This window comes from Rhea pennata, chromosome 2 (assembly GCF_028389875.1).
Source record: "Rhea pennata isolate bPtePen1 chromosome 2, bPtePen1.pri, whole genome shotgun sequence".
Lineage (NCBI taxonomy): Eukaryota > Metazoa > Chordata > Aves > Rheiformes > Rheidae > Rhea > Rhea pennata.
The window spans coordinates 80,096,746-80,124,719 of NC_084664.1; the positions used below are offsets into that span (position 1 = coordinate 80,096,746).

The 27,974-nt window shown below is 35.4% G+C and overlaps 1 protein-coding gene and 1 long non-coding RNA gene across 2 annotated transcripts in view; one reads left to right on the forward strand and one right to left on the reverse strand.

Moving 5' to 3' along the window:
• Window positions 1-27,974, reverse strand: part of RETREG1 (reticulophagy regulator 1) — a 64,504-nt gene that overhangs the window by 32,509 nt on the left and 4,021 nt on the right. The window contains exons 2-3 of the mRNA XM_062569831.1: window positions 15,657-15,763; window positions 13,736-13,766 (exon numbers count right to left, since the gene is read on the reverse strand). Of these exons, the coding sequence (XP_062425815.1) occupies window positions 13,736-13,766; window positions 15,657-15,763 (138 nt within the window). The remainder of the gene's footprint in view (window positions 1-13,735; window positions 13,767-15,656; window positions 15,764-27,974) is intronic.
• LOC134137175 (uncharacterized) lies at window positions 4,260-13,065 on the forward strand. Its single transcript, XR_009957634.1, has 2 exons — window positions 4,260-4,396; window positions 10,815-13,065. It is a non-coding gene; the product is annotated as an uncharacterized LOC134137175 (long non-coding RNA).

Consider the following 27,974-nt stretch of genomic DNA (forward strand, 5'->3'; position numbering starts at 1 on the left):
TGACTTCATCTTGTTTCTCTCCGTTGACCTTCAGGGCCACATCCTATTTCAACACCCAGACACCAAAAAATGAGACAGCTTACCATATTATACTGTTAATTTTTCTCAACAGTTTATTTTTTATTTGTTAAATGTTTACTGCGTGACAGGACACAGTCTCTACTGTTTAATACCTTACTATGTCTCAAGTTAAAGTTACAATAACATTCTCCCATTTAAAAGAGCTTTTTTCATTAGAATTATCCTTATTCAGTTTTACTGTGGTAGATAATAAAACCATGCAACTGTGGTATAAAAAATATTGTCACTAATGAGACTCAAATTTCAAGACCATATTTTTGTCTGATGCACCTATCAGTAATTTGTGTTATTTGTCACTACTTTCCAACTTCAATACAAGTAGCCAATCCGATCTGTTACAATAAAGGCAATGAAATGTAAACTCACACAAGCAGTGCTTAAAATATTTACAAACTAACACAAATTAGGGAGAAAAATGTCAGAGTGCAAGTGATTTTAGAAGGCATATACTTGTGTGTACATATCAATCGGCATGATAAAAAAGGCAAAAAAATAAATAAAAAGCAACTCACCACCACAGTTCATTTCACCATTTAATCTCAATATAGCTCTAGCAGTGGGAAAGACAACAGATTTATAACCACGTTGAATGGTAACATCAAAACTCAAAGAAAATACTACTGTAAAATAGCACGGAGAACACCGCAGGAGGGGAAAATAGGCAAGAATGAGAAACTGCAGCAAAAATACATGAGACAAAGGAATGGCATGTTTCACAAGATGACAATTCATACACTTGTACCGTTGCAAACTGAACCGGATGGGTAATTCTTAGGGCAGCAATGAAAACAAAACTGGCTTTATCCTGGATTGACTAGTGTGACCAATTTCTTACTGGAGTTTCTGCAAAGCAGAATACTCTTCAAACCACAGTCCTGCTGCTCTCGCAACATCCAGCTCTCCATGCAATGATTTTGCAAAGTTAAAGCTATGAAGACCCATGCAACACCACACAGCACCACAGCAAAAGGCCAAAAAAAAAAAAAAAAAAAAAGAAGATTTGCAATCTTGCAAATCAAGATTGATGATCATTAATGAGCTGCAACTTAACCTTTATGTCATCAAGGACACAGGCAGATTTGTGATTTAGAGGAAAACTCTGAACTGGTGGTTTCAATGCTGCCAGAACACTCACTCAGAAGTGCTGAAATCCTGATAACCTTAGCTCTGCCTTAAGAAGATGATGATAGGGATGACATTTTGCTGAGAGGCTGAGCATGCTATTGGGAAGCCAAATTAACTTTAGTTTTCTAGACATTTTTTCTCACCAAAGTACAATTAGGTATACATTTTCCTTTCCCTGTGCCTTTACTATTAGTTCTCATTAAAATTCAATCTTTTTTTTTAAAGGAGCCTTTAGTATACATACAGAGATTATCTTGTTTTGCAAGGCAGAACAGCAGCTCCTATCACCATTACAACTTTCTTCTCCCTCATTTTTCATGGAGGACTTAAGATTTCTAAAGACATATTTTTGCAAAGCTGTAGAAAACACATTCCAATTGTATATTTTGCTTTTGGAATACTGAAAAATCAGTTTTAAAATGTAGAAGGTACTCATACATATACATATGTTAAAGCCATAATATGCTGCCACAGCTTTTGCTTCTTCTTTCAGAATCTTGACTTCCAAGGCATATGTATGAAAACATCCTCTGGTCTGAAGACCCTCTTTGTTAATATACAGATGTTTCTACAGAACAGAGAAGCAAGTGATTGAAAAAAAAAAATAGCACACTGTATTCACAGATTTTAATTTCAGTCCAGGGAGGTGGATTGGGAAGGGGGGGGGAGGGGAGCCTTTTCAGTATTTTCTTTTTTTTTTGTTTAATTAGTGACTTGTGATTAGAAATATTTTCCAAAGTCCATCTGGAATGACTTTGGCCAATATATTTGAAAGAGCAACAGAAAATTCTGTGTACTTCTCAGAAACATCTTTACTTATCTTCACTTTAAAGAGTTTTCAGTTGAACTCCTACATTTTGAGACTTTGACTATAGCAAAAAATATTAAATCCAGCTAACAAATTATGACTGAAGCTGCCAAGCTACCAATCCCAGGAAAACCGTTTACTTATGGTGAAGCTGCGGAGGAATCACTTTTGCTCCTGTACAGTTATGACCTGAAAACTTCATACTACAATTGTTCAGACACTTGATTTAGTCTGTTGATGATTCTTGAGTAATCACAGTCATGTTCAGAGACCATTATTTTATATGTGAATTTAGGAATAGTATTCTTGCATATATCACTTCACAGTTACCTACACTGAATTTCATCAGACATTTTACTGTCAAAAGAATCTTGGAAAAACTTTCTGAAACTCTTTACAGTCAGTCCTTTTCTTCATTTCCTGAATATTTTGGAATTAATCAGCAAATCTGGCCACCTATTCATGACCTTTTGGGGATCACTTACAAATACATTTAGTGGAATGGGTTTCAAGTACATACTCCTAAGGATTCCTCCTATGACCTTCCATTAACATGAAAGCTAGCCATTTATTCTCACCTTTGTTTCCTACTTTCAATCTGTTTGCTTAAATGCACAGGATGATCCTCTCTCATATTCCAGAGCTGATTATTTGCTTTTAGAGTTTCTGACCAGGGGACTTAGCTGATGCCTTTTGGAAATTCAAAAAATACATCAAACTCTACTTAATATTCAGTCAGTTTTCTTGTCTCCAATTTTTAACAGATTTTTAAATATTTTTATATATTTCTATTATTTTAATATTGAATATTTTTATACTCACTGAGAAATTCCTTTAAGAATTATGAGGGTCTACAGCAATGCCAGAGTTTGCAATTCTCATGATAGGGAATCTTGGCTGAAAACAGTGTAATGCTGTAAGATGATGCTGTAAGAGTTAGGTGGACTTTAGAGGACTTTTGTATTTTCATGTTATTGTAGATACTCATCTCCGAATACTTCTGACAAACTGATCTCCAGAATATGTTTGATCATCTATATTCAAGAAGGGAGGAAATGTACACTGAGCATAAGCACCAAAATGAGGATATGCCAGCCTCAATTTTTCTCAGTACAAAAATGATAGACATGTATTGTTACTCAAGATCTGACTAAAACATTTTGGAATATTACAAAAAGGCATCAAATATAGTATAATATTTAAACATGTAAGATCTCTTCGGCCAGTAAGGGGGGGAGAAAAAAAAAAGAAAAAAAAAGCAGACTAAAGGAAGGAATATCATAACATTTATTTCAAAACAGCTGAGCTGTTTTACTCAACTCTATGTTGAAACACCTATAAGAATATAATATGTTATTCTACTGATAGGCTCACATGCTTTGACAAAGCCGTGTGCCAGGACATTCCTTGCTAAATTGGTGACTAATCAGATGTTGTGCTGGGAAACACCCCCTCACGTGTCACAACAACCCAGGCCTCTGCAACGTGAAGAAAAAAAAAAGGGGGGAGGGGGCGAGGAACGACACTACCACTGTAGGTTCTCATGCTCTCTGCAAATAATTTCCACAGTGCGTTTTGTAATTTAATGCTTGTACCTGGCAAAAAGACAGAACTAAAGGTCAAAACACTGCTACTGTATAAACTCAGCTATAAGTATTCTTATCTCGCTCCTGACCATCGCTATTCTAAAGCTTCTACACACTGAAGTCCTCATTCCACAGTAATAATACACATAAACACCTCATTTCATTAATCATAAAAGAAACAGGAATCATTCACCAAGTTCTCAAATTAACCAAAGTTGCATGTTTCTTCTTCCTTCCTATATCTCTCAGATTTCCACTGTGCAAAATTTCCAGTGCAGAAGTTACACAGAATTTGCAGATTTGATAGTAATTAACTCATCAGATCAATGGGCTGTCAGGGGCCCTGCACATTGTTTCACTTTGAGCTTTTCAAAAAAAATAATATTAATTTCTTAATCAAAAAAAAATCTTCCAGTACATATTGTTCATAGAACCCTGCAGCATTACAGATTTTAAATCTTTTTTGCTGCTGTTTGGATACAATAGAGTGCAAAATATTATATAAATAACTGAATTTCTCAAACCAAATATAATAGCATGGAAAAGCAAACTTCCTAGGCAGAGGAAACAATCACCAATTCAAAGAGTTTGTCTGAGATTCCAGAAACCTTTGCCTTGCCTGCACTGCCTACAGAGTGACCAGACCACCAGTTACAGAGTGCAGCAATCAGAGCTTGGAGACAACTGCCCCTTGAAACCATTTCTGTACACATCCATCAGGTGGTTGTTGCACTGTGTGGCAACAAAAATTCTGTGACTAGTGACAACTGTGGCAAGTGATCACTAGAAACAGGAGGTAAGTGCCTCTGATAAATGTACATATGGTTTGGGTATTTGATCATACAATTTTTTAGGGCGTGGAACAAATTATCTTTCTCCTGCTCATTCAGATTTCATATTCTCTCCACAATAACAAAATACAAAAGCAGTATTTCTTCCTATGGGAAACAGATAATTTAGACCAATATTAAAAGAGAAGAAAGCTATTTTTTTTTGAAGCAAAAGGACACTCTTCATATTTTGGAGCTTGGTATAACCCATACTATTTGTTTTTCATGTAGTCTTTTGTGAGTACATGGAAATGTTAAATGGTTAAGTTTGCTATCTTCATAAAATAAAATTTTGTTTTTCTGAAGTTTTAGTTAAATATGACTTAACTTGTGTTTCAGAAAAGCATTTTCAAAATAAGAGTCCATTTTTCTTAAACCTAAAAGTAGTCTCTCTATTTTAAGTAACATTGGGGGCTCCCTAAATGCTATAGTTTATAAATACACTCTTAGATGACAAGTCAAGTGACTTTAGGATCATAAGTTCTCTCTCACAGTTGTTCAACTGTTAAAATGGAAAGCAGTAAGAATAGAATAAAAATACCCATGGCAAAACTGTTACATGTGCAATGGAATAAATGTAGGGAATAGGACACAATAGCATTTTTGTGTTAATCTTTAAATTCAAATTTACTTTCTACCCTTTAAAATGGTCAGTTTTGTGCATGTCTCTTTTGGTGAGCAGCTTGAGATCTGTCATTCTATAGAGTTCCATATTTGCTGATCAGAAATGCAGTTGTTCTCTAGTCACAATCTAAGTAGAATTGCTGCAACAATATAACACCGAGTTAGGCATTAATAATAATTCATTGCAGCTCTCCTAATTATATAACAAAGAACTCTTAATAAAAATATACAAAAGCCAAAACTGTGAACATTACATTTGCAAACAGAATAAAGCAAACAGAGGCACCAGGTACTTGGCAATCAAACAGATTGTTCTAGGACTAGAGAGCAGTTTAAGTGTATTGTATGGTGTAATCTTGTAATGAGTTAACCAAACAAGGATGTTTCCACTGTATTTCAGAGGCAGGAAATTAAAAACTCTCCCTTCTAAAAGATTGTGGCTGTATTTAAGCTTTTCTCTTGCCTGATTTGAGCCTAGGAGGAGGTATTTTGCTACTGTTCAAGAGAGAGTTCATAATCTGAGTCTAAGTTCAACATGTGAGTTGAAGTTCATCTGTCTCATAAAGAATGTTGCTGTCTGGCTGACATTTTATAAGGGTATGTCTAAACTTTTAGGATTCTGCCACTGGAAGGTGGACCCTTTGGAGCCTTTCCATTAAGCATTTGAAATTGTTCCAGCCAAACAAATTATTTCAGTAAGACAGGAAGGGTCTTTGTCTTTCCCTCCCCCCCACCACACATACAAACTATTTTTCCAAGTCTCTCTTTTTTATTGAGGAAATACATGTCAATCATGTCCTTGGACAGGTTTTCTTATCATGCTATTCAGGCTAGCAGCCAGAATAAAAGTACCCTTATGCACTGTGCTTCTCAAGCAGGCTATTTATAACAAGCGCTTTGTAAATACACACAGGTCAAAGGAAGAAACAAAGCAAAGGGCTTCATACTGAAAGTGCAGTAATATTCAAGTTTGACAGCAATATGTAAAAGATGCATGCCAGAAGCTGAGAATTTCCCAGCATTTTTGATAACTAGGCAAAGAATGATATGTGCCATGGTTAACAAACAATGAAAAATGTCTGAGAAAGCTAAATCTGGTTAAAAAAGGGTCAGAGACGAGCATCTTCCTAGAAGCAGAAAGCACCTAAGTATTTTCCCTTTTCTTCCAATTCATCTGATACTCTCTGGAATTTTTGTACCCAAGAATAAACAAAGATTAATAAACAATGTACAAATCCACCTGGGCACACTTAAACACCTTTAACAGAAGTGCATCTTTGTCACAGTGGATCCAGAGACAAAACTCTTCTAATAATTGAAGGATGCCTGCAGGTCCCTATTTATTCAAAAAATTAAACATGGACTGCAGTAAGCTTTATTACATGTCATAAATGATTGAGAAAAAATTGCCTATGTTTAAGTAAAAAATTATGAACACAGGATGTATTTCCATCCCCCCTGCCATTACAGGGCTAGCATTTAACTGAGTGTAATAATTCATTTTTACCAATGAGTAACAAAGGAAATTAATTATTGAATCACTTTTGCATGGGATGCTGCACACCCTGCACTTTGCAAAGATTATTTATGTCAAGTATTTATTTCATACATTTAGTCATGGATGCACTGACTTCACATGAATAAAAGTATTTTAAATCTAGTTTATTTAAGCATCGTAAAAACGCATACCTGTCTCACCATACTGGTGCCCAGGTGATCTATCTTCCAACACAGGGGGTTATTTTTCCCTTCTGTTCCTAAACTGGTAAAATGCTAGGTATGAAGATTTTTAGAAGCCTCCGTATCAAATCTCCAGAGGCTTTTCCATGAAATTTCCCCTCTGGCTTGCTCAAGGAACATTTATCCCTGAGAAGATACAAATAGAATGCTCTTTAAAAAGCTTTCACATAATATATGTAAAAATGATTAATGAACTCTCCTGGTTGTGAGAGATTAGTGAGATCAAAAAGCAAAAGTCAAATCAAACTATTTAAAATTTTGAGATATAGAAAAATACCTTACATAAAGATTTATATGAAAATCACTTTAGTTATCATAAGAGAAAAAAAATCAGAAGAGAGCAAGGGCAACTTCTTCTGAACTACTCCCTAGTGTTTCATTCCTTCAAAACCAAAACACACACTAACACATAGAGCTATCAAGGCTCTCTCTAAAAAAAGTTGTACATAATTCTTGATAATTTTGACTACAACAGGCCAATGAGTTCCAAAAATATTAGTAAAATGAAAGAAGAAGAATGTGTGACAAATTGAGTAATACACTTCTTAAGGTATTACAGTTTATTAAGTTAAAAGTAGAAAAAAAAAGGGGGGGGGCTATCCAAGCAATATTTGAAGACCTACTGACCAAGTCAGTAACACAGCTGGGAAGCTGTTAAGGCAGTCAACAAGGATTATTCATTTTGCAAACATTTAAAAAAAAACCCCACATATTTCTTTGCATAAGCATATAACTTCTCTCAAAGAAAAGATGGAAGCGTATCTCTTAACTGTAGCAATGCTTACTTTCCTGTATGACATTCTTATAAACTGCAAAAATATACTATGGCCTACAAGAAATCCCCATAAGATGATGTCACATTTAATTGAAAAATCATACCAAAAGGCAGGTATTCAAAGCACCCTGTTATATGAGATTGATATGTCCTCTAGCATATCTGCACGGACACTTTAAATGACAGCATAAAATTGCAGATGTTGTAATACTGGAAGGAGTGGCAGAGACTACAGAGATCGGACTTAGGGTTCCAACAGGAACTCAAATGGAAAAACGGCATGAAACAACCAACCAACCTAAACAGAAAAAGAGTGTATTTTGAGAAGCCAAACACATAAACACAAATTGAGAAGCAACTTAGCGTAGCCAAAAGAGAGGGAGTTCTCAACAGAATGCAAGCTATTTGAGTTATCGGCCATAATTCCCCCCCCCCCCCCCCCCAAAAAAAAAAAAGTCTTCTCTATAATCTTAAACAAAATAAATACCTAGGATGAACTTACGAAGCTTGTGTGGTATACAGCAAAATTTATTTCTTTTATTTGATACTGGTAAAGCCTCAGTTTTGGGCACCACATAAAGAGCGATACAGATAATCAGGGAAGAGTCAAAATGAAATGAATGATAGAAGTTTCTGAAAACATAACTCAAAAATCAGTAAATATTATATTGGGATGATAGAATATATCCCAGAGAAGAAAGTTTAAAAAATAGAAAGCCCCAGTAAAGGGGAAAAGGACCACTGGGGTCCTTTTCTTCTGCCAAAATTTCCTCGGAAGTTACCGTTCTATTGACATGATAAGAATGTTTAACCTTTATTTTTAACAAATTAGGACAGAAGGCAAATAGGGCAAAGATGATAGCAGCATGCTGTGTTTGGTAGCATTAACCAGGCTAGGCAATTCCAGCATTTTCTCCTCTCATCTCTTCAATTGGCTCTGCATAATGTAAGGTGAGCTGAGCTCCTGGAAGCAAGGAAGAAAGGAAAACATCTTATGATGGCTAAGGCAGAACCACATTATAGCCAAATTATTAGAGAATCATAGGAAGTGGGTCTGACTTTAAAAGTTTACACACCAATCGCCAGGCAAGGAAAAAAAAATCAGCTATATGCAGCACAGATTATTTCTAGCAAATATAAGAAAAAAACAAACCAAAAACCCAATTATTTCTAACTGTGAGGTACAGAATATTTACAGGGGCTGTGCAATCCCCTTCATTTTCCTTCCCCCTGAACAACCAAAAAATCCCCATTATAGACGTGTAGGAAAATGTATTAAATGGTCTTCAGATTTTAATGAGACTCTTCTGCCTGAATTAGAGCCTAAGAAATTATTTTTATGTTCTAATCCCGTAAGAAGACTAATGCACAAAATCCTGCCACAATGCTGATTTTACAGTCTATTAACTAGTAAACTCTGCAGAAGAACATATAACCTGAGAATTGAGTTTGCGTTGAATTAAATTTGAAAGCATATCGTAATTCTGGGAATACCCTCTGAGCAGACACACTTTGTATACACAGTTAAAAAAAAAACAATCAAAAAATTAAGTTTCTGAAAGCACTTTTTTTTGACAACTGATGAGGAACATAAAATTTAAGACTTATATCTGCTGTAATAGGGCTAGTATTTTGGAAATAACTAGCTATAAGGCAGGAAAAAAAAGTCATAAAACGGGGCAGCAATGGATCAAACCATTATGCATTTTTATTTTTCCCCCTTTGGGAGTAAAGAAGATAGCATGTAAATCTATCTTGGAGGCAAGCCTCTCCCTGGAAAGAAAGTCTTCCTTTCTAAAAACAGGGCCAGAAGGGCCCTTTTTGAACTTGTTTTTACAGCCTAAAGAATTATAACCAAGATATTCAATGTATTAAAATGTAATAATTGCTGCATCTCTTGCAGTCTGTGAGGCTGATGCAACTATTAGCACCATAAGCAGCTTACCCATCATCTCTGGTCAGGCAAGACTTTCCCTAGAACTTAATAGCTTTAATTTGATTAAGAACTTGAAAACTGGCTATGCAAAGTTGTCAGTTTTCAGAACACAAACTCCTTTCTTTCTGGCTTATTCTCTTTAGTCACTCTGTGGTGGCCACTTTACAGGAATGTTTAGTCTCTTCCTAGACTGTAAGAGCTGATGTACCTTAGGTTAAACAATAACGGTCAAATTAACATACATTAATCTGACCTCTTCAAATGTCAACATTCAAGAAATCAGTATTTGCCACAATTCCTGTGCAAATTCTAATACTTTTGTTAGCACTGACTGGATGAGCACCAGGATCTGAAGAAATTTTCCTAGAAGAGGAAATAAGACAGCTTGAAAAATAAAGTAATACATCCAGTGACTTTATCCAGTGCTGCTTTAACAAACAGATTTTTTCTACTTTTTCAAAAGGCAGCATCAGTTGAGAAGGAAGTTCCTCAGAAATAGAAGCAGACTCAGAAACAATCAATGTTGCAAGAACACACTTGACTGTGAAAGGCTCAGGACGTGACCTCATTTTGTTCAATTTTGAGGAATTTTTAACTTAACATAGTACTATGAGACTCCATTAGAAATAAAAACCACGGGTTTTCTTACACAGATACCTTTTAAACAGGACCCAACTAGCATTCTCCAACTGAGGTAGGACAATGAGAAAGAAGTAAGGCTATGCTTCCTTTAACTAGTGTGGACTTCAACATAATTTAATGCTATGAACATAGTTGTTCTGTGCCTGTAGCCTCAATGCCAGATAATGATCCTGAACCCATTTAATTCACTAGAACAGACATTGCCTCTCATTCAAAGTATCACAGATCTTCCAGTTTGTTCTCTGTATGTTATTTAAGAGTGTGCAATTCTCCACTGGGTAGGGGTTTTGAAAAACACAGTTATGAGAACATGTTTGAAATTTACAACCTAGACATAGTTTGCTGATACAAGGTAACAAGAAAATAGCCCATCAGGTCCAAGCCTTAGTAAAACAAAAGGCAACAAAGCACCCAGCCTCAACATCTTACAGCAGTTCTTCCCATTTTAACTCAATAAACAGGCACATTTATATGTATATGTCAGGAAAAAAAAGTGTATAAGTTATGCAGTGTAAACAAATGCAAATTCTTTATGTAAACATCTAAGAGTACTAAATGAAAGGAAGGGTGCAAAAGCGGAAATCTCATTTATGCTGAATAACCACTCCTAAAGCCTCCTTGACAGCAGAGGACTGAGAAGTAACTAACATGACATCTATTTTCACAGGAGATCTGCGAAAATAGCCAGAGGACTGCAAAATAGTAAAGACTCATCTTTATTCTACGTAAACTGATAGAAACTGCAATAAAGGACATGCATGCCTGTTCTGCGTTACACTGGGGAACAGTCAACACAATTTTGTAAAGGGAAATCACATTACAAACTTTCTGTGCATTCAAAGAGTTAACAAACTTGTAGGTGAAGGCTAATATCCACAAAAAAATACTTAGCTTTCTGAAAAGGCTTTTGAGAAGGTCCATCATCAATGCTCTTAGGAAGACTAAGACATGGGATATTAGAGAAAGTCCTTGCAAGTAAAACTAGACGACAGTTTGGTATTGTCTGAAAAAAATAATCTGGAAAAAGGCATTAATAATAGGATGAAAATCTGCTTACTATGCTAATTTTTTTTTTTTGGTAGTAAAGATGGAGGCCGGTTGCAAAAAAAATGCAGAAGAACTTTAAGCAATTATCAACGACTGGCTTGCCAGATATATTTATACGGAAAAAACAATCTTATCACCACATATAGAACAATGGGCCCTGAGTTGACCTTTACTAGTCAGGAACAAAACTTTGAGATTATCATAGATCCATAAAACACATCAACTCAATGCCCAGTAGAGGTTAAAGAAGCCAGTCAAGCTTTAGGATTTATTTAGAGGACAGAGGACATTGTTATGCCAATTGTTTCTCTGAATGCTAAACACAACGTCTAATTCTGGCTTCTGTCATAAAAAGGACAACAGAAGCGGAAAAAAAGTCCAGAAAAGCACGATGAAGGTATCAAAGCTACAGAAGAACTTTATTATGGACTGAATAGGACAGAAGTTTATAAAGTCATCGCTTACCTGGAGAGTGTTACAGAAAATGATTGCTCACTATTTCTTCTAACACACAAAAAAAGGTAAAAGGGACTAAGAAGCCATTATATAGCAGTAAACAAACACAAGGTAGTAACGTAGTATTCTTCACAAAATGCATAGTTCAGCTGTGGACTTCTGTGCTACAGGACACGGTGAATACTAAAAGTTTGCAAGACTAAAAAGAAATGAGACAAATCCAAGGAATCAAATGTTCACCTAGAATCGCTAAAAACCAAGATACCACTTTTGATACTTATAAGTCCTTTAACTGGATGCTGCTAGAGATTGGGAAAGTATATGAGAAGTATATGAGAAGTACCTTTACAAGATTGTCCTGCTCATATTGTACATAATCTGAGGCCACTTCTCTCCCTGTTGGCCACCTTCAGAGAGCAGATGTTGGGTTGTATGGACTTTTGGCCTCACCTTGTAGAGTGCTTTTTGTGTTCTTACTAGAAATTATTGTATATAGAGATATACAACACTTATATTAAGACAAACTGCTATAGCGGAGTATGACAGCACATCACCCAGCAGCGTAAACTACAGTGAGCTCATCAAATTCTATTTTCTGCTCTCTGCATCATCTTCCCACAGAAGAACAAGTCCAGTTCAAGATTCTGGAGTACATCATTAGGGCACCTGATAACCTGAACCAAAGATATTTAAAGCACTATTTGCTCATATTTTGTCTTAAAGATCAGCTGTTCCTCCCCCCCACCCCCATACACAATGAATTGGAGAATGAAGGAAAAACTTGTCCCAGATTGCAGAATGAGTTCTCATAGAAAAGTTTAGTTCCATTCCACCAGCCATTCCATTTTCTTTTCCTCATCTTCTTTAATGTACACAAACAGATGAATTCAGATATAAAAACCTCCCAAAAATAGTAAGCTTTATGTAAATTTCTCTCATAGGAGTAAGATGAAAGAATAAAACATAAGTCACACTACCTATTGTGGCACAGCAATGGCTCCTAGATTAAAGTCTTTGATTCACTGTTGGTCTACACAGATACACTGAGCAGCACCAGCTATAGTGAACAACCATATTAAGCAGTTCAGTTCATGAATTAAACTGCCGTCAGCTCCATAAGGCTCTTGAAGTTTGTGAGAAAACCTGAGAATGGTTCGTACTTCTAGAAAAGTTCAGAAACGACTGCACATCTGAACTACCTTCTATAATATCATGATGTTGGTATCTATCTCCAGGCAGAAAACAATAAAAATCTGCACCTTCCCTTTTCAACTATGTATGTCAGGACATATATAACAGTTTAATGATGGGTATTCACAATGTAACAGTTACTTTCACATGATGTCACCTATCCAATAGCTCCTGGTGGTCTGCATAGAATAATAATGCCTTAAATATAGTAACTTTTCTGAAAATTTGTTGCCTGTAAATCACTTAAGAGCCATTTTATATATATATACATAAATATATATATATATATATATACACCCCCCCAAACAAATTGAAATGTCCAAACATATTCTATATTAACAACATTATATAATCATTTGCATATGGACTGATCAAGACCAATGACAAGTCAGACTACGCAATTATTAATTTTTTGATTTCTATTCCTTTTGATATCAACTAATATTTAATTGAAACAATAACTTGTGTTGGCTTCTACAGATAATGGAAACCATTGCAAACAAGCTAAACTACTTTTAGACAGCACACGTGTGATGCCTATTCTGAAAGAAATTTAATTCCTTAACCAACACAGCATTATTCCCTAATAACTAAAGACGACATCAATTCCCAGAAAACACAAAACGTAACACTATTGTAAGAAAGACTATTTCTAAAAATAAGTTGGTATGTTACGATATACTTTAATATAATTCAAATCAGAAAGATTACACTTTCTACAAACTTATTAAAAGTAAAACTGATGAACAAGCAGCAATAAACAAACTTAGAAAAGGTGTTAATTTTTTATTTTGAATTACAGTCTATTTGGGAAAATAGGATATTTTTAGAATTACACAATAAATATGAAACCAGTATTTTATATAACTAATATATTAAAAATAATATACCTACTTGTCAGTGATGCTTCTCCAAAGCTGTGCACCTGCAATTGGGGGAATGTAAGGTGAAACACAATGCACTGAAACAGATATCACATTTTTTTCTTCCTTATTTGTCAGGACAAAAATTTGGGACATAATGACTAAATAAATCTCCATAACAGTCAAAACAGGAGGACTATTTTAACTTAGAGTGACTGTTCTTAGAAAATCTAAATAGTTTTCTGTAAACTTAATGTACCAAAGAGTCAGAAATGTTCATAAAAAAAAAAATCAGCATCTTACTTATCTTGCTACATTTTGAAGTGGAAAGAAAAGATTCCCAGCATAACTTAAGCTTTACATTTATAAACTGACAATCACTTCCTACTTTCCTTACGAAACTGTAATAGCCTTGCCATCTAGTGGTTGTCTGGAAGTGTCAAGTACCTATATAAAAACACTGTACTTGGAAGAAATGATTTCTGCTGTTTGGATGGTACTTTATTGATTCAGATCACAAGAAAATTTGCTATTTTATTAGTTCTAGCACCTAATTGTTACTGAACTGAGTGCAATTTCATCGAAGACAATGCATTTAACTATAGTAAAATAATTATTCTCTAAACATAAAGCTAGACAAAAACAGGTTTTTCTGACATCATCTCTCTGATGAATTCTTAAATAGCCGTCTAGCAGTAGAAGCAAAACATATGAATATGGGATGGTATTCTTACACTGTTAGTTCACTCAAAATTGGTCTGTCTTAGATTTGGTCAAAATAAAAACAAAATACATATTACTAATAAATTACAACAGAGAAAGAGAAAAAAAAACCTTCTGTATATTACCAGCTTCTAACTGGTGATGTATGGAACACTAGAGCTGACTTATACAACACAGAACCTATCAAATTTTGGCATTCTTTTCAAGTTGACTTCTGAGCTTGCAATGCTAGAGTCGCAAATAGAAAGCTGAAGAAAAAGAAAAGGCAATGATAATGAATTTTGCTTCAAAAAGGCTGGGAATAACTGCTTTAGTTTGACAGGGAACAACAGGCTTTGGTAGTCAGAAACAAAGTGATAGCATATCAGAGAGGAATACCCTGCACCTCCGACATCCACTTCCTGCTTTTGTACTACGTTCTGGTGATTTTTTTTCAAACACTTTGCACAGGAGTCAACACCAAACAAAAAGTAAAACAAAACACTTAAAAAAAAAAAAAAAAAAAAAAAAAAAACACACACACACACAAAAACACAAAAAACCCTTCCTAATAATGAAAATTGCAGATTGATGAACGCCATTTTGCCAAAGAATTTTCATGACGTTAATGAAGTATGGGACAGGAAAAAAAATAATAAAAAAACCCACCTTCCCCTCCAAAAAAAACCTAGCCAACAGACTCAAAATTCTTTTCAAACTTGGCAGAATTCACATAAGTTTTTTTTGTTGTTGGTGGTTTTTTTTTTTAACCTCACTGGACACTGAGCACTACATAGTCCATAAAAATGATGCTCCCTGGAGGATCCGCTTTGCTAAAATAGATAATTTCTCAATCCATTTAAGAAGCTGACCAATTCATATTTGGTATCCTAAACTTCCTAACAATAACGTACTAGTTAGAAGAAATACAAATGTCTAGCAAAACTTTGTGTTTTAGAAAACAATACATTTTCAAATTTGACTGTTAAGATAAGGATTAACTGTTCACTGAAACTGAGTACCCTTGTTCTGAAAAAAAACTCATAATGTCATTTCTATAAAATACAGGAAAGCTTACTTTAATATGTAATAGATCACCACAGGTTCTCTTATCTCTCTCAGAAATTAGCTATTTGTACTATGATACATTAGACAGATCCTTATACAATTAAAGTGGTTTTAGTGATGAACAAGCATGCTCTGAATTACAAGCCTTTAAGCAAGGAATTCTTATCAGTACACTGTCCTACCTTTTATCCTAGGTAATACCAGATCCTTTATTATCTGAACAACTAGCAGTCCAAGTATTATGAGAGAAGTCAGATGATACACTCTCCAAGGTGTCAGTGCAACAAACCTGAAATATTAAGAAGAAAAACACTGAATATTTTTAAACTTACTAGAAATATACATTACTTCAGCTGTTACAGAAATTGAGAATAAACAGAAAAAAAATCCTGATGTTACAATATTTGAATTTAGTTTCTCCCCACAGTAGTTCCACATAAAGTAAGTGCTGACCAAGTGCTTTAAACATGACACAGTCTGATATACAGAATCAACAGTTAAACAAATACTGAATTTCTAGAAGATTTTTTTTCCCACAAGGTGTATACATCAGCACTTTTAGATAAGCACAGAGGAGGTAGGAAAACAAACTATTTTAGATATTCCATAAGAAACATCACTTTTAACATTAATTGTGGTTTTATTGTATTTTCCTTGTATTTTCCTACACGATCCAACTTCTCAGAAGATCTTTACAAAAAATGATTCTCTCAAATGCAAAAATGAGATGCAACTCTATCATTCATGGTATAAAACCATCTTTTTCATAACAAACTTCTATGATTTTTATTTCTCAATACAAAAAATTTAAAACATGTCTACTCAGATCAAACAGATCCAAAGTCAAAATGTACGATCTACAATATCATGCTTTAAAAACTCTCACATTGGTGTCCAGGTGCGTTTAGAGATTAACCCTCCTTCCCATTTTACTGACAAACACCTTAACCCACAGAACAGGATTTTAAGTGTAAAATAATTAAAATTCAAATAAATGAAAAAATATAGCTGAAATACTTTAATGCTTTGTTTCAAGCAGTTTAAGTCAGAGATCTTAAGACAGATAATTAGCATATCGGTATCTTTTGCAATGTGAAAGGAAAAGGTTTGGGGGTGGGGGGTGCTTGTCGCTTGAAACAACAGGAAGCCACCGCCCATGAAAATAGATCAAATGAAAATACAAACAGAAACAATGTCATACAAAGCTGACAGGTTTCCAGGAAATTGATCTGAAAATTAAAATGCCCCCCAACCAGTTGCTACTGTAATTTTTTTCTGCAAGGAAGAAGGTAAAAGAAGGCGAGAAGGGGTAGCAAGTATGGCCACAGTAGGAAGCTGAGAGACAGCATTTGAATATACTTGAGTTTTTACAAAGAAAACTACCCTCTAACAATTTAAGGCACACAGGAGCTGTTTTGGAAAACTGCTCAAATATTCACTGTGAAAAAACAAGATTACAGCAAAGAAATTCTCCATACCACTAATTTTTGCATTTAACACAAACAGCTTATAGAAATTCGTAATGTTCAATCACTTAGCTTAAAGCAGAGTATGATTTTCAATATAAACAGATAAGCTCGTTCCAGAAGTTTTTTCTGAACATGTAGTGCTTCTACATTTATGCAGGGTATGAATTATAAGACTATTCTACCAAAAAATCTGTTATCTAATCAGTACTTCTGTGTATTTTTGGTCAGCCCAAGAAAACCAACACAGATGTATAGGGAAAAATGATGTACGAGGTAAGCTCTTTCAAAGCTGCCCAAGCCAAGCATAGATCTCATTAAATCAGAAATCTTACTTCCAACAGCTCTGAGTTTATGTTGTCTCACTATTTTTCTCAGTAATATTCTTCACTATTAAACATACTTGATTCAGTTTGAGAATTAAGTTCAACTGCACCGAAGACACTGTTTTAATCTACCTATTAAACCTACTGACAGTGGGGGAAGAAGGAAGAGTTGACACCACAGAGAAAAATCAAATGATTAAAAGTTTTCATATGATTTCTAGACATCAGAAGTTTATAACAAATGCAGGTCTTCAAGTTGCATGGGTTTAACTTCATACCTATTCTATAGATTCTTTGTGGTGCTGGTACACTAATTATAGAATCGAACAGTATGTTCTGATTTAACAATTACCATTGGCTAATCCTCAACAGTTTGAAGTAAAACAGCAATTCTGAAGTATGTGTGCGCGTATATGTGTATACACAATAATTCTTTAAGATAGTATCAGCTGTTTACTATGAGGGTTTAGCCGATTATCAGCATATGCAGAACATGTTTGACCTTGTTTATGCTCACAGGTAAATCATGCCCCAGTTCCACTGCAATCACGGCTGTCACCTGCTGCTAAAAACAATTGTACTAACAAGACAAGGATTAGCACACAAGGATTAAGAACATAATATCCGCTTTGAAAGATTCTTCCTATGCAAAGTCATGTCAGTCTAATTATAAATTCTGCAGTCTTCCCACTCCAAACGTTTTAGGAAAAAGTGAAAAAAAGATCTGTAATCCAATGTACTAACCAAATAAGGGATCTTCAGCTGTTCAGAGAGATTTGAATTATTTGGACTGGATGTTTTGTGCCTTAGGATTATTAGCGGTCCCCCTTCTTCTGCTATTGTTTCTCTACCGTTTATTTAGACTGTACTGTTTGCAAGAAAGACCTCCTCCTATGAATTCATTCACAGTCACCGTGTGCTGGTCCTCAGGTGCTCCAATAATAGAGATTAGAAAAATCTATTTAAAAAAAAATTGTTTGAGAGCCTGTTTTAGGGGCTGGTGATTCCCTTCTGCAGAAGATGAAAGGGGCCAGCTGCTAAACAAACAGGCTGTAACAAGAGGTTTGTTGCTTGCAGTGGCCTGGATTTGGAGCGTTAAAGAGAGTGCTGAGGCTCAGCTGGCCTCTGACTACTACTTCTTGGTGTTCACCCACAATTAATCCACTGACACCATCAAGGGAAACCTGGAACAAGAGAAAAAACAAAGAAGGAATACAGAGCTCAAGGCAAATATGAAAGACATTAGAGCCCAAGTGTTCATCTCTCAGTTATACAGGCGTAGAGTAAGTGCTTGCTGAAGATTGAAAGCAGCCTGCAAGTTAACTGTTTATATGGCTGGTCGTTCCTTAAGGAATGAGGGCTATGAGTGAGAGACAGCACCTATTTAACAAAGAGTATCTGTGCTCATGAACTTGCCTACGTAGTGAGAAGAGTGTGAAACTAGGTATGTTGGTGACAGTAATAACAGCTTGCAATTTAGTAAGGGATCAGAGCTAAGGCAGTAAGTGAGAGCAGGTTGATAGGAACAAGGCAGCCCTCAGTTAGGATTGGTGGCAAAAAGCCCACCTCAAGTGCCTGTACACAAACACATGCAGACTAAGAAACAACATGAGGAATAAAACCTCTGTACATGGTGCCGAACTAAAGCACTGTGACAATTGAGACATGGTGGGACAGCTTGCATAACTGCAGCTCTGTGATGGATAAGACACAAGCTATTCAGGAAAGACCATTAGTGAAGATGAGGAGGCAGGAGTTGCCCTTTATGTGAAGCAGCTTGCATGTATGGAGCTCTTCTAGAAAGGAGTGACAGGCTGGTTGAGAACTTAGTAAGTCAGGATCAGAGGAGAGGCCTGTAAGGGACATATTATATTAGCAAGGATGGGATAAACTCTTCTTCAAAGAATTTGAGGAAGTCTTCTGATAAAACACCCTGTTTCTTACGCGTGATTTAGCCTCCTCTGCTGAAAGGACAACACGGCAGGATGGAAGCAATTCCAGAAGATTTCTGAAGACTGTCAGGCAGTCCTGGGAGACTCAGGGTAATGCTCTCCTGAATCTGCTGTTTACAACCTAGGAAGAACTAACTGGGGACACAGGAATAAACAGCAGCCTTAGTTGCAGTGGCTATGAAATAATGAAGTTGAGGATCCTGATGGAAGTGAGAAAAGAGTCTCAGTGTGAAGAGGAGATTGAAAAAGAAGAGTTGCAGAGTACAGATCCCAGATGTCAGGGGAGTAGAATTTTCTTTATTCAGTGAACTGGTAGATGGAATCCCAAGGGAGGCAGCTCTGAAAGCCAGAGGAGTTCAGGAAAGTTGGCAGGTCTTTAAGGACAACCTCCTTTAAGCACAAGAATGAATTATCCCCATGCTCAGAAAAGTGAGTATATGTATCAAATCACCAACCTGGTTAAACAGGGAAGGCGTTATCGAGCTTCCTTACAGAAAGTACATATCAGAAAGTGGAAGTGAGAGGAGGCTACAAGGAAGGAATGCAAAAACACTGTCTGCACATGGACAGATGGTGTTAGGAAAGCCAAAGCTCAACTAGCATTGAAACTGCCAAGGGAGATCAAGGGCAACAAAAAGAGCCTCTATTGCTATTTTAACAGTAAAAGAATTAACAGTCCCTGCTAAAAACTTAATCACTTTAAGTGAACTAATGCCTTCTTTGCTTCATTCTTCACCGAACAGGTCTGCTAGACCTTTGTGCCGAACACATTAAAGGAAGATGCTGAAAGGAACCTCATGAAAAATCAACATAAAGGTGAAGTTCTGCACCTGGGAGACACCACCCCCTTCCATTGACACAAGTTGGGGAGAAACTCTGCAGAAAAGGAAGTGTGAGTCCTGGCTGGCAGCAGCTAAACAGAATTGTGCACTGGTAGTGATGAAAGCTAACACAGCACACTAGGCTGCACTAACCAGAGTTCAGCCAGACTGAAGAAAGTGATTATTTCCCTTGACTTAGCAGTCACGAGACTGTATATAACACATCTACTTTTGAGTCTCTCAGTACAGGATAGACATTGATAATCTGGAGTGAATACCACAGAAAACCACCAAAACAGTCAGGGGCTGGAGAACTAGCGTTGTGAGGAGAGGCAGAGGGACCTTGGCTTATTCACACTGGACAAAAGGTGGCTTAGTATGAACTTAATAGCAGCTTTCCCAGCACCTGTGAAGAAGCCACCAAGAAGATCGAGTCAAATTTGCTACTGAATTCTATTATGGGAAAGTAAGAAATCATGGTCGTAAAATGAAAGAAGTTGGCTGCTAGGATAATTAAGTAGAGAACAGGTTGCTCAGAGAGATTATGGAACTTCCATCCTTGATAGCTTTCAAGACTCAAATGGTCCAACTCCTGAGCAATCTGTTCTGAATTGAGTATTGACCCTGTTCTGACTGGAAGTTGGACTAGAGACGTACTGAGGTCCTTTCCAACCTGACCTATACTTTGATTTTATGACCCAGTTTCATTCTATTAGAAGTAGTTGACAGATCTTAAGTCACAGCATTTCTATTGCTGATTGTATTGCAGCTGGACCAAAATGATCTAAAATTGCACAAATAGAAGTCAAATTTAATGACTTTAACAATTAAAAGTCAAAAGGGAAATATTCTTCAAATGGACAAAGGCAAACAAACTCTCTCTATTGCTGTTTTTAAATAAATACTACACACAAATAAGAGATCTATTGGGGGGAAAAAAAAAGTACATCATTCTGAAACTCCACTGAAAGTTATCTTGTCTGCTCTTCAGCATTTCAGTCATATTTTTTTCTTCCTACCTACAGCCAATTACACAGTACATCATCATTTTTTAAAATCCTATACTGCAACTTTTCTTAACATCCCTTGCTTCTCTATTTTTAGTGTCACACAAATAAATACTGTCATTAATCTCTACTGCCTGTTCAGCATTGCTAAATAGAAACCTAATCTTTTGAGTATTTTGACAATTTCTGTATTTTTTGTAAAATATTATGTTTAAGTTCAAAAATAGTACTCTGATTAAAACCAAAGAATATCCTTTTGACAAGCTTTCTGTATCTGTAGAGGGCAGATGGAAAGAAAATAGCCAATGCAACTAAAATCCCAATGGCAAAAGAAAGACTGTAGACTGCAGAAGATCAGCACACAAACTAAAGATTAGTCCTAATCTGGTTGGAGAGAGCCTTTATTTGCTCCTGGAGGTCATATTCTCTAACATCATATTACCTAAAGACAGAAACATTCTTTAAGCTACCTTGTCATTCTTCTATTTTCTCCAACTCATAATAGCATAGAATAGCTAGTAAGTCAATACCAGCAAGGTATGCTAAATAACTCCAGAAGCCATCCATTGGATCTATTATGTCAAAAAGTAACCACCTCCCTGTGCAAATCATCTGGGAATATGAGCTTCACAAACTTGACACATTGAGCTGCTAATGTGGCACAAGTAGCCTACGAAATTTCAAACACAACAAAATCTTGCCTTCTTTAAACATAACAGGCTCTAACAGGCTCTTATACAGCACTGCATAAGCTATTTTTAATTGTCCTTGTGAAATACAGGGAAGGCAAGGACCTACTAAATTCCTCTAAAAGTTAAATATCATAACAATTTGACAAGTTATGAGCTGTATTTCAGCTGTGAGGGCGTATTTTTACAACACCAACACATTCTACAATTATGAATGACTTCTACTTTGCAAACACAAATCATAAGGAAATATTTTATCAAGAATTAAATAAAGATTATTGACAATCAGCCAGCTATTTCAGGAAAGGCTTAGAAGGTATACTTTTAATAACCATCTATCCTTATATCAGTTCCAGGGATACTGGTCACAAACAAGTTAAAGCAATGAATAACACAGGCATGAAGAAACATGGAGCTTTGCTTCACCATTAGCTATTTCAACACATTTTAGCAGCTGCATGAGTGATTTGTTGTCTTTGGCCCAATGTTCAATTAACAACTACTCACATCTTAACACCAGAGCTCATTCAGCACTGTTTCTATGGTGTTTCAAACAGTGTGAGTTGGTATATACATGTTTCCCCATTAAATGCTATGGTAAAAATCCACTAAACACCTTCCAAATACAATTTTCCATATAAGCCGTTAACAATAAATATTACTGCTAAATTCGGTCAAATTTTCAAAAGTATGTCCATTCCTGTTCTTATAAGGATCTGTCTAATACTGTTTCAGAAAAATGTATGCAATGATGGCATTTAGATAAGGAAAAAATACGGTCGTAATCATTTCCTGCTTGGAGCTTAATGTATCCAACTCTTCAACACAAGCCAATTGGTTGCACCAGCTTCTGATGCCCATCACAGGCAAGAGGTTTGGAGGAGTGCAGGCTATGAATAATTATTTTTTCTCCCCTAAATACAGCATGAAATATTGTTCCTGAAGAACGCTGCTGAAATACACTGCAGAGGCAGTTATCTGGAAGCTGTGACTGATCAGTGGCTAGAACATTTTGTTTGCTCTCTTGTGAATCAAGAAGCAATAATATTTATAATCAAAATTCAACTATTTTTTACTTAAAGCTAATTTAATACTTTGACAGCTATCTCCTAATTGAAAAGGAATCCCAAATTTGCAAAGATAGCCTTTTATATTTATTAAAAATGTGAATTTACAACTTCTATATTAACTGATCTTACATGTAAAAGATTTTTATACTGAGCTCACATTCCATAAATACTAAAATGCAGTCCTTAAATATTAAAATCCACATGCTAATATTCATGCATTCCATAAATATTAAAGTTTCAAACACAATAATCCAGTATTTTTCCTATTGTTCTCTTAAGGTATTTTGATCTAAATTATTTAGAAACTTTTTCAAGAATTACAGCGCAAAAATCCTTTCCACATCCCTGTGCAAATATAAATACTCACTCTAGATAGAACATGTTACACCTGCTTTAAAAGGACACATTTTTGCAATCAGTTCTTCTAAAATCCACTTTTTGCAGAATTTGCTGTTCATACATTCACTTATATGGTATTTAACTGTCAATCTGCATGTCTCAAAGACACCATAAACTGTACTACAGCAGTTTCCCTGTTGCAGAGAGGGAAATGTATGACGCATAACAAGTTCTTGTGTGAGAGAAGGTATTAGCTTATGTATTGTCAAAAATTATAAAATGAACAAAAATTTTATAAATTCTCATAAATAACCCCGCCTATCTCTACCACTTGTTGTTATAATCCCTAGCAATTTGTTGAATAAAATCGTTTCAATAAAACATTAAGAATATTTACTTCACCTCTCCTGAAGAAATCGTAACATGTTAATCTAGATTTAAAATAGGCACACCACTACTTTCAGTGGTGTCTGGCAACTAAAGACAAATAGCTATTTATCTGTTTAACCAAAAAAAACCCCCGTGAATTACTGTAATAGAATACTTCTTTATGCATATACATGCATATACATTAAAAAATGTTTTAAATTATTTTTCATTTAATGGAGAAAACTATAAGCCTCTGTACAGATGTAAATTAGGAAGAAGGACCACTTACACTTAAAGTTTTTTCTAAGTATCAATGCCATCCAACAGAGAACACAGATATCCAGAATTTTTAATTAACTATTCCAACAGGAGTGGGAGGAAGAACTGTAAAGTAGGTGACTCATGAGCCATAGGTAAACCAAAGAGTCTTCTACAGGATAGCACCAAAAGACTAAAAATTCCATTAGCAACTACAAGCATTTTTTTTTTTAAGGTAAGAAGTATGAGTACTGTACTAAAACTTGGAGAATTCTCTTTAATTCTTTCTTTGCTAAAGACAAAGACAATTCAGTCGTCAACCTCTTATTCCAAAGGCTTATTTGTCAGGTTTTATTCAAGAGATTAGGATCATATTTGTTCACCCAGAAGTACATACCAAATCAAACAGAACCCGGACAGCAGTTCCTTAGAAAACCCTCTAGAATTTATTAGAAATAAAAGATATTGTAGTAATCAAGTAACTCCCTTCCTCCACAAACTTAAACTATTATTTTGACAGTCACATGAGATGTGGTAATTATATAAGAGGTTTCTTTGTGCAGAGGTTGCAGGGCAAAGGCAAAAGACAAAGACTTGCTGAACACTTCCAGGAAATTATATGGGATTAAGCAAAAATTAGTAACATATAAGACAGCTATTCAAATTGCATATTCTGTCTATTCTAACTAAAAGAAACAAGAGTTTGCCTTTTCTATAGATGTTTAAATAAAAATGAAAATAGTAAAATTTTCTAAGAAAAAAATAATAAAAATTTTAAAGTGTTTTGCATTTATTCACGAGAGGGAAATCTGCTTATAAGCTTGTAAATTTGAAAGCATATTGGTGATTTGAGATCAAGTCAATAAGAAAATGTTACACTGCAAAGTTATCTCACTCTGTAAGGAAACCTCCCAAGGAATGCGGCATTTTGAATCACATTAGAACATTTATGGCTTGCAGATCAGATTTACTGTAACTTACCGCATTCAGAGATGCATTGAAAATAAAAAATCAGAAGGGGGAAATTTAAGTGACCTAAATAACATGTCTTCTTGAGTTTACCTTGACATTAAATGCTACTACTACAGCAGCGTAAAAAAGATGGATATCTCCATGACAGTTGAAATTATTTTGTCTGAAACATGTCATAACATAAAAGAACCAGGCTTCCTTTATTTTTGTAGAAACATGTCTGAATGCCCTTAATTAACCTGTACTCTGGCAAAGCACAGAAGAAATCTTAATCCCATTTTCTCATACAGTAGCAGCAGTTTGATGTTAAACAATCCACCTCTACCACACTGCCCTAAATCTCCTTTTCTTTAAGGCTCTCATTAGTCCTGCAATACGTACAACAGAGCATAACACATCCATCCAAAACTTTCATTGTAGTCACAACTCTACTTATTATCCAAAAGGTCTCATTATTTTGAGTTACCACAATGAAATCATCACTTCTCTCAAGACAACTGCTTTAGGCACAGAATTTAACAATTTTAGCAAGAGAGAATAAGCTCAAACCACACTGGAATTCTTCTGTTCTGCTTGCTTGTGAATTTCATCTTCTGCAAAGTTCTCATCCTGGAGTTGCTCCTAAATTGCTCAGTACAGCTTGGTTTGTCTCAGTTCCTTAATTATCCTATTTGATTTCTTTTCAGATTGAAACTGTTTTTTCTCACTGGTTGAAGAAAAAAAATGCTGTAAACTGTCCAGGTTTTTATGTAACACTATTTGGCTCTTAAACAATGTCAATTTTCATTCTTGCAAACCAATCTCCCAGCTAAAACTATACAAGCTGTCACTAAAAAGTTGTGATAATGTCTTTATATTTTGGTTTTTGCTAACTAAATTAAATTAATTTGGCTTTCTGTTTCACTTCTCTATCTCTAAAGCCTTCAAATGTTTTAATAATTCATATTGGAAAAGTAAACTTAAGGTTAAAGCTGCATGAGTGAAAACACATAGTCCCTAAAATTAAATCCCAACTTGGCTTGTGTTGCCATCTGAATTTTACCATTACTTAAGAAAGCGTCTTCTGGAATGCCTTTTAGGAAAAGAGCAAAAAATCATTTTGTTTTAAACCAGTAGAACAAACATTGGTTTACTATACTGTGTCTCGATATAATAAAATAATCTCAGCACCACAAGGTTGGTAAAAGCTTTTTGCAAAAACTTGATAAAAGACTGCAAATTAAATAAATTAAGACTAGATAGCTAAAAGAAACATAAAACAGCATCTGAATAAAAAACTTGTTCACATGGACTGATAGTGAAGTTCAAAATACCTTCTGCCAGAATTCCTTTCTTCTCCCCCCCCGAACAATTAATAGATCACAATTATGAAAAAAATATGTTAACACATAGCCAATTATACTACCCTTGCTTAAGGTATAAGGGATATATACCCTTTAGGATCTGAGACAGGATTACATCATACACCAAATTATTCATTCAAATGCTATCCAGATTCTTTGTACTTTGAGAAAGCAGTCCCAAAGCTACTAAAAAGGCAGTTCTCAGACTATTTGTAACAAAGACTGTTGGACACTGAAATTCTCATAGCAAATCAGATGCTCAGTGTGATTTGACTTGGAGAAGAAAAACGTTTTCTCATAGAAACATGTAGATTATCTCTTCTCACTTGGGAGACCCAACCTTTCTTAAGGCTACGATCTGAAGGCCAACAGCCCATGAGCTGGTTTCAGAATGTCTATACCATTCCTATTCCAAACCAATTCATTTTCATGCATTTTTCCTTGTGCTTTGATTTATTTGATTTCTGTTATGATCCTCATTTAATATCAGTCAATTTAGTTTCGTTACTACTCTCCTATCCATCACCACTGACGAATTTCACCCTTATTTTATAAATGAGGGCAAGTGCTTTGGACAAAATAATTTATTCCCAATGATTTAAATTTGGTTGGAATTAATTCTCTCTGCATTAAATTTTGCTTAATACGTTTTCTACAGATTTACATGTCCTTTTGGGAAAGCATAAGATAAGTTTGTCAAGAAAGAAAGGAAAATTCTGGAACAGCTGAATTATTGTGCAAGCTGAATTAAAGCAGTAAGGAGTGAATTGTTTGTATCCTGTTACTTGAAACGTCAGGAACAGAACTGAATGTATCAAAAATCCAGAGTTACGGGGAATTAAAAGTTTAATTTAGATAACCAATACAATCAACACAAAGTCTCTGTTTGCTAATTTCCTACTGAAGATACCTGCTGGCATACTTGTAACTGGGAATGATTTGGATGGAAAAAGACACACTGTTCTCATACAGGAACTACGTGAGTCATCTTTAAAGAAGGCACCAACAAATGATGGGGAGAACAGCCACTCTTGCAACCCTCTTGCAGTACTAGCTACACTGACTGAAAAATACTAATGACCACCCAGTCAGTCTTCTAGGAAGAACATCACTAGCACAAGACTACTTCCTAATAGAAACAGAATCAAAAAAAGTAACAGTTTATAACTAAAGAATTTCCTAGGGTCATGACACCAAATCCACCAAGATGACCCGGAAGACTGAGGAGTTCACTGAGGAGTACAGATCCCACAGTAGCTCTGATCAGTTTTGCATAGTAAGCAGAAATTTACCATCTCCCTCCTCAAACACTTGAAATCAAAAAAGACAACAGAGTGATACTAATCTTGCATAAAGTTATGAGCAGTTTGGACCCAGCATGTCAAACTATCAACTCCTCCTTCGTGACAAAGAATAAAAGCCCAGATGTGTGCATACACACATGTAAGTGTACTCTATATGTACACTTCCATCAACATGCTCCATCTTGCTTTATAGATGGGCATCATCTATAAACATGCACTAGTTACACTATTAACAACCTGTGTGCAAACAGCTGAAAAAATGCTTAGCCCAACACTATTCTCTTACATCATAACAGACTAAATTAACGAATGAAAAGTGCTTTGAGATCTCTGCATGATGAGCATTATAATTGCCAACCAGAGTCTTCAAATAAGAAGCTATATATTTTAATACAAATCTGAAGGCAAACTGGATAGTTATATATGAAAAATAAACAAGAACAAAACCACAACATCTCTAAACTTTAGATATGTTTTTGTTACTAATATTCAAATAGCCATTACATTTTATGATATCTGGAATAACGTCCCCAATACAAGCTTCATGTCATGCAATGCATACAGTCAGTTCAGTAAAAAAATAC